General features: G+C 38.1%; 1 protein-coding gene across 1 annotated transcript in view; it reads right to left on the reverse strand.

Moving 5' to 3' along the window:
* Positions 1 to 7,783, reverse strand: part of LOC107730404 (prospero homeobox protein 1-like) — a 15,686-nt gene extending 7,903 nt beyond the window's left edge. Inside the window, exons 1-3 of the mRNA XM_016541247.1 lie at positions 6,198 to 7,783; positions 4,444 to 4,552; positions 4,172 to 4,366 (exon numbers count right to left, since the gene is read on the reverse strand). Coding sequence (XP_016396733.1) covers positions 4,172 to 4,366; positions 4,444 to 4,552; positions 6,198 to 7,783 — 1,890 coding nt within the window. The remainder of the gene's footprint in view (positions 1 to 4,171; positions 4,367 to 4,443; positions 4,553 to 6,197) is intronic.
* Between the last annotated feature and the right edge of the window lie 589 nt (positions 7,784 to 8,372).

Genomic DNA, 8,372 nt, shown 5'->3' on the forward strand with positions numbered 1-8,372 from the left:
CACACAAAACTGCTCTGCTCTGCTCTGCTCTGTTTAATCCATAACCAGCCAACATGGGAATGTAGTCCAGAACACTTCCCATGTCAGCTGGGAATTGCAATGGTATAATGCAATGTTCAGTCACACTGTCTTTCTGTTTGTCTAGTTGATTTGAGGGCTCACAGATGGTCTCTCTGAAAGCAAGGCTTCAACTGAGCAGCCTTGATGCAGGTTAAGTAAACACATTGAACTCTGGCCTTGAGTCGAGCCTTGCTCTTTCGCTTTCACACAGTGCCATGATGCCATGTTTTTCAGGGAGTGTGTGATAAAATTGTTCCACATTACACATTTAAATAGTAGCACTACTCACATTTAAAAAAAATGTCTGCCTGTTATGTTCTTTATATTGCTGGGAAGTGATTATGTTTAGGGGCAGGTTTAAAAATATCTATGTAATAGTATAATGTAACTATACTAATTTAATATATATCATATGAACTTATAATAAATTATTTTGCATTTAAACACATGCATAATATGAGTCTGTGACAGACACCTCTGAAATGAGATCACCAGAAAGTTTTGTTTGGTAGTGTATATACATTTCTTACTAACAAATTTGAAATAATGTCACTGTTTAGTGTTAGTAATGATAAATAACTATGCACTGTATGCATAATCCGCTTTTTGAAAAAAAAAAGAAAAAAAAATGTTTACCACTATTCTGACTATGTCGCCCGGCTGTGGCGGTCCAATCACACATAAATATACACTCCATCACACAAAAGTATTGAGCATTTTTGCTTTTGGAGTGATGTTGATCTCAAAAAGAGCTTTTGTCCAAAATGGTCATTTAAGTTACATTGAAGAACATGAACAACATTATCAGCAATTGGATCAGAAAGAAAGAGACAAAAATGGCAAGTAGTTGTGAATTGACAGTGTTCTCAAAGATAGAATAGTTGGAGAACATGAGAAAAGTGGAAAGAGAAGTAAAAAAAAAACATTAATACATTGAAACAGAGCCATAAGATCTTTATCGGTAATCTATTAAATGTGTGTATGGCCCTCATACAGTATATCTCTAACACTGACTGAGAAAAATTAAGACCCTAGGGGATCTTAGGACAAGACTAAACTCAATCATACATCTGAAACTGTAGCGTGTTGTTTTTCACTGCACCACTGAGACCTTGACTGCTCAAGGTCGGAGGTGTGGATATCCAAAAGACTGTGTTTCACCCTCAGGTAAAAGTGTAGAACAATTAAAAGAACACACTGATATCACTTTAGAAATCTGAATCCTGAATTCAGCACAATTTCTCACTGAAAATGGAACATAAATACACTGAAAAATGACAGTCAGCATACTTGACTCAAACCCTCCAATAACTGCGCTACTGAATGTTTTTCCACATCGGACATATGACAAAACCTTAATATCACTTTCAGACCCAACTACCAGGCTAATTTCTTTTATCCTTATGGTCTTATTCTGACCCTGACAGACACAATCTAGCTGAACCTCACAAAACCAAAGAACAATTCACTTTGCACAGGTCATATTTCACCCCAAAGCCAAAAGTAAGAAATAAGAAATTATATGTTGCATACAATTAGGTTTAATTTTCGAATGTTAATTGTGAGCATTATTTAAAAAAAATAAAAAATAAAAAAATAAAAACTGTAATACTTCGGGGCATTGCAACACAGCTGTAAAACAATAATTGCAGTACATGTGACGTGTCTTTTTATTTTTTTGGATGTTAAAATATGTTCACTTATCTCAGTCTGCTGTAATATGCAGAGTCAAAGTCAAAATTTTCACGACACTATAGAATGCATAGCATCAACTTGTGTCCAAAATGGATAATTTGCACGTCAGGTTATGTGCTCCAATTTGTGAAAAGCCCACTTTGTTTCATTGGAATCATTTCCTACACCATTTCAAAGCTGGTATTAAGGGGACCTTTTTTTTTTGCATTTGTATTGATTCATATAAGTGTGTTTAGGCACCTGGCTTGATTGCATTCAGGCTTTATAAGTCGTCACTCCTGGGTGGAGTTCCTATAGAATGCTGCAGCCGTGATGTCCAAACCCAGAAGACTAATTCGCAACTGGTCCCCTCGAGATTTTCCTGTGGGTTTTTATAATGGAGTTTTCCAATTCATGAGTAAAATAAGGTTAGTGGTTAACATAACTTGTTGATACTTTGACATTCTGTTCTAGAACATAAACTGATATTCTTATGTAGTGATGTACAATCATATTTTTTTTAAATAAACATAACTGCTTCAAAATGCACATTTTCAGTATGAGTGTGTGTAATTCCCATTATAGACCAAAAAATATAAAAAAATTCAAAACACGGTCAAGTTATGTTTACAGCATACCTTAATTTACTTAATTGAACCCATTATAAAAACCCATGAGACAATCTTGAGGGAACTATCAGTGAATTAGTCTTCTGGGTTTTGACGACACAGCATGCAAAGCAGCGTCTAATTCCTTCATTCAAGGAACCAAGCAGGGTCAGAAATGTACTTTTCCATTTAGGGACAATATTTGCAACCTGGAATTTTAATTGCCTTTTTTTTTTTTTACATTGGTATGGGACATTTAAGTTCACAAGTAGCACAATTTCTCATTTCAGTGGATAAACACAGACTCAAAAACACACACTTACACATGTTTCAAGGCGGTTGATTTGTGTTCGAAATTTGCATGGCTTGGCACACTTTTCCTAAGCAAAGTTTTAATCCGCCATTACATCTCTTAGACACCTACTGAAAAAATCCTTAACATGCAAAACATGTTCCCCAGACAGCAAGCAGTGTCGGCTCAGATCCGGCCCACATCTGGCCCGCATGGATTTCACATGGGCCAGATGTGGGCCGGATCTGGGCCAAAACTATGTTGCTGTCTGGGTCGCTTCCGTGTCTTCACACAGATGAAGCATGTGACAGAGCTAACAGTAGATTTGTACACTGATCTCTGAACTATTTGCAAATTCCTCATTTATTTATGTAAATAACAATGTTGCTGCAGTTCCCAGAACAGCATGTCTTGTGTCTCTGTATGTATGTGTAAAAGAATGCCCATTTCTTTGATTCAGTCAAATTAGGAAAGAGCAGCCACAGTTAAGAAAAATAGATCACTGATATCATTTAATCTCTTGTATCATTTATATGACATATTTCATGTGTCTACTCTAGCTTCACATTTGGTATCTTTGGAAACGACTTTCCTGTCAAATTCGCCAAAGACCAAATTATCTAATTACTAAATTAAGTAATGCTATGCACATTAATTTTAAGTGAAACATCTGAGACAAAGTTGATACTTGACTCATAACTGAGAGTTTGCTCGAGAGACTTTTGAGAAATTTTCCCCAGAGCGTAGATTAAGTCCCAAGGGCCGTGGAGGCAAACAAATGCATGAGAGATGGAAAGATTCTGTTGCAGTGAGAAGGAGAGGGTAGATTTCTATCACATGACTCTAGCACATTTGTGCCACAGAAACACTCAGCAGTGGCAGGTCACCTTCCCCTATAAACACACTCAAACAAACCCTTCCGCAGCACTTTTGTCCCACTCTTCTGCTGCAAAATGACGTCTTCTACCACCCTCTTTAAAGTGAAGACAGCGGAAACTTTCCATTGTTGTTATAATAAGCTAATTATGTTTTCACTATGAGTCCAAGAGCTCAGGTTACATGTTTGGCTCCTTTTTGTATTGAATAATTTCTTATGAAGACTTTTGTTAAGTTATAATTATTTTGCCTTTTTTAGTTGAACATCTGTTAGTTACCCAGTTGAAGGGTTGTGTCCATATATTCTTAAATATTGTCTTTATGTGTGAGCTGCGTGAAAACAGATACATAGTGTTTTATATATTTTTTTATAAAAACTTAAACTGTATTGACCATTTCATTATACAATACGCATTGTGATACAATACCATCATTTAACATACATATAGTGTTGCATTACAGTATTATAAATTAACTGCAACACAAACTGCAGCAAATGTGCAGAAGAGTGTGAAAATGGCCACTCATACAAACAGTGCATTTTAAAGCAGTGTTTTGAAAACGCTACAGAGCCACAATGGTTATACTCTCCAGGAAGTCATTTTACCAACAGTTGTGTGTGTGTGTGTGTGTGTGTGTGTGTATGTAAGTGAGCACATACCTCAAAATCATTTGCCTTATTGTAGTGCATGTTGAGCACTTTGTAGAGCTCTGAATCACGGCTCACAATGATATCATCCACTGCTGCCACACCGTCATTTATAGCCTGCCTGGCAAACTTCTCCATCTGGATGTAGTAGAACTCTCTAAAGTTACTGAACCACTTTATCAGCTGAGACGTGATGCACCTGTTAAACTAAAAGAACGTTAAACAAAGAGTGTTAAATAATGATTAGTTAGGTCTTAAAAGAATCTCTATCAGTCTGCACTCACCTTCACATCACAGAAGTACATCTTGAGCATGCTAGAGCTTGGGTACCTGGTGTAGAAGAACATCAGTTTGGCCTTCTTCAGGTGATTTGGGGACAATCCCTCCTGGATTTAACACTAGCAGTAATGGAAAATAAGTCCAATGCTAAGATTTGCTTGACATTATCATCTCATCACTCAAGGTGTCGGCTCGTCACGTTCAATAAAACATGAAAAACACCACACCAACATATTTTACATCAGAAACTCATTTTACAGGCAAAGCGGGCAACGTCTTTCCCTATGCCCTGATCCCAAACCTCCAGATGTCAAAGAGATAAAGATAGTATTTGCATATCACCTTCAAATGTGTTTGTACCCATCCTTTTAGCAAGGACGGAACACAAATATAGCGGTAAAGGCTTTGGGAAGCTCTTTTGGGTATGGCAAGCTAGAAATGTTTTCCACAGGTGACAATAATCTGGACCAACATTCTTAAAAAAAGGACTCAGGATAAGGCAAAAAAAAAACAAAAAAACATAGTTAGGAACATTTTTGTGTACTCTGTAATGAAATTATAAACAAATAAACAAACAAAACTACATAGCGTAGCTGATGTTATTAAGTAAATGATAAATCTACCAAGGTCTGCTATGTCAGACCTTTGAAGGGGAAACAAACAGTTTGGCTAACTGTCTGATCTTTCTGCCAACGCAGCACATTTTCCTCCATACTTTCAGCATTCATCAATAATCAATTTTTATGATAAGCACATTGGAAGTTCAAACTGCACTGTGTGTGACACGCCTGCTATTGTCCTGCATTGACCTCTGCCAGACAACAAAATGGCTGATTGGGCAAATTTTCCAGACAAAGAGGACTGTGCTGCCTCCTTTAAGGCCTCTCTGAGCTCTGACATCCGCGCAAAGCCTTACAAAAAAACTCAACCACTGCCAATATAAAATCGGACAGACAGGGGAGTATATCTGCTTAAAATGCCAACAGCAAGTGAATCCAAATTGTTCAGGTTTATCTGACTAAGAACTTAATATCACATATAGACCCAGTCCACCTAATCCACTACGTAGTCCACTATGTTTAAAGGTCACTGTTTGAGCATGCAAAATTATTTTGTACAAGCTTTAGGCCTCTGTTTTTAACAAATAATGAGCTATACAAAAAAAAAATAAAAAAAATGCTTGATTCTGATTGGTTGAAAGACTCCACAGCTATCAAGAACATAATAATTATGTAGCACAAAGACCACTCTTTAGTTAAAAACCTTGCGACTGCAAGAACTAACTTTTAACTCTGTACAACTGATATTATCAGAGTTACTGGTTGCTGGTGCATGGGTACCTTTTCAGAACTCCTCTTAGCATAATATTATCTGTGAGATCTACATCCTCCCTATACAAGTTTAAAATTAAAGCCTTATCTTTTCACCCTTACATTAAAGTCATTATAATCCATTCACCTTTTTTAACAACATTTTAAATCATTTTATTTATTTATTTATTTATTTTCAGCACAGTCGTCAACTTTTGTTGTGTTTACTTGTGTATTATAAATAATTGAATGAAAAATTAATGAATTATGATTTTATGTTGACGTCAAGACCTAGAAATGATGGGAAACTGAAATTCTGGGGTGAACTAGAAGGGGGAAACAAATATAACTATGGTGAAACATTTAAATGAGAGAAGCATGAGAAAAAGTGATTTGTAAAAATCTTAAGCACCAAAAAAAAAAGCTTTCACTACTATGAAAAGGATATTGTACTGCCTGAGTATGGAGAGATGTCTGACATGTCCTGGAGTGACATCCCGTCAGCAGTGCTTCCTGGGAGAACTGGTGAGCAAGAACGGATCAGATGCTGGCTAGAAGCCATTTTTGTTCGTAAGCTCGTGGTCTCCCTTGACAGATCCATTGAGCCAGGAGAGTCTTTACTAGAGTATCCTGTTGATGAGGCACCAAGTGTGCTCTGAAATGAGTAACCCGCAAGAGGAAGTGAAAATGGGTGACGGAATGATGGGGAGATGAAGCCTGTGTTTTCAGAAAGAGAAGAAGGGTGTAAGGAGGGATGAGGGTGGCCAATCTGAGCTCCAGGATCTGAGGACTGGTGGTGTTCGGATGCAGACTTTCGTACCACCAATGGTAGTGCCTCCATCTGATCATTGGCACAAGGAAGAGGGACCCCAACAAATAAGTCAAGTGAGCTGGGAAAGGTAACATTACCAAAGCACTGCAGTCTCTGATTAGCAGTGTGGAAGTCTGGGTTGTTCCTGTTAAAAGCAAAGTGGTCCTCGAGTGATGGGAATACTTGTAACAGTGGCCGGGGAGGTTTCGAAAAAACATTCACCACCGTGTCTACCACTTGAGACATTGCGGAGTTTAGCTCCTGCTTAAGGGTTTCTGCCAGATGCTTGCCTACTTCATGCAGAGACATCAAACCTTTGCTCCTCAAAGAACCTTCATGTTTGGCCATCTTCCCATCCAGCAATGCTTGTTCACGGAGAAGGGCCTTCGCCTCATCCAGAAAGCATCCCGGACCCAAGTCTGCTATCTCATTATCAGATCGATCAGCCAAAGAATTTTGAATGAGATGTTCATTCATGCCATCCTCACCTAACATCCCATCAGATCGTACACTGTCTTCTGAGAGATTCCCTCCATCTGCTTCAGAATCTGTGCTGTCATAGATCTGGAAAAACTTTTCTTGAAGCTGTCTCAGCTGTTTCTGCATGTCTTCCAGCTGTAGTTTCAACTGCCTGCGTTCTTCAACCTTCTGCTCTTTATGTGTGGAAACCAGCTGCTGGAAGCTATGCTGCTGCTGCTGAGGTAATTTTTGTTTCCTCTTGTTCTCACGATTGCTTTCTTGTGGGCTGAAGGACTGCACAGTAATCTCGGTTTCTCCCTCTAAGTCCCGCTCACAATCCTTTCCAATAGAGGTTGCCATCACATTTGGTAAGTGGTTCATTCCACGAATGATGTTCTCGACACGAGCACGCTTAGCCTGAAGGTACTCTTCATTTAGCCGCTCAGAGTCCAAATGGTTCAGTGAGATTTTTCCAAGTGGTGAGAGATACGCTTCAGCGCTCTCCTGGGATGAGTTGCTGCAAGTGTCCTCCTGTAGTGGTTCAGGTTCTGCATTCCTGGGGATCACCAACTCCCTGTCTCCTGTTCCTCTCGTTGCCTTATTGCTCTTTAGTAGCTTTGTGATGATAGTGGCACCAGAAAAGGGTATTATGTTATCCTCATATGAGCTGCCACTTTTAAGCAGTTTACGGAGAACGTTTGACTCACCAAGCTGAGCCTCTTGGCACTCAAGCACATCCTGCTTCTTACTGTGATGGGAGTTCATGACATCAATGATGACAGTGGATTTGGCTGCACGCGCGTTCAGTGATGACGGCAGAAGCTGTTTGTGTTGATGAGGCAGATGAGATAACGAACCTCTTCACTCCAATGTCTACTCGTTTGGTCTGTCGATTTAGATGGAACTCTGTATCATGGTCTGACATTTCTGGTGCTTCTACTGACCCATTTCCCACAAACCTGAACTTTCACACCTCTATCACAGTCACCTACAGTTTCAGAAAACCAGAACAAGTGAGAAAAACATGAAATAATCTAAAATCTTTTGAACTGGAATCTTAAATACCATAATCTTACTAAATGTATTTTTCTAATAAAATGACCAAGTATGATAAAATCTAAAACAAATATTTACAAAAAAAAATACTACAGTCTATTATATTTAATATCACTACTATTAAATAGTAGTTAGGTCTTATATAAACAAATATTTACAAAAAAATATACAGTTTATTATATTTAATATTACTACTATTAAATAGTAGTTAGGTCCTATATCATTATTATTGTTCTGAAGCAAAGGGAGAGATTTGAATGCAGACATTCAACAATCAATCAACTAATCAAAATTATTG

This window comes from Sinocyclocheilus rhinocerous, unplaced genomic scaffold, assembly GCF_001515625.1.
Source record: "Sinocyclocheilus rhinocerous isolate Xijiao unplaced genomic scaffold, SAMN03320098_v1.1 scaffold2503, whole genome shotgun sequence".
In the NCBI taxonomy this organism is placed as follows: Eukaryota; Metazoa; Chordata; class Actinopteri; order Cypriniformes; family Cyprinidae; genus Sinocyclocheilus; species Sinocyclocheilus rhinocerous.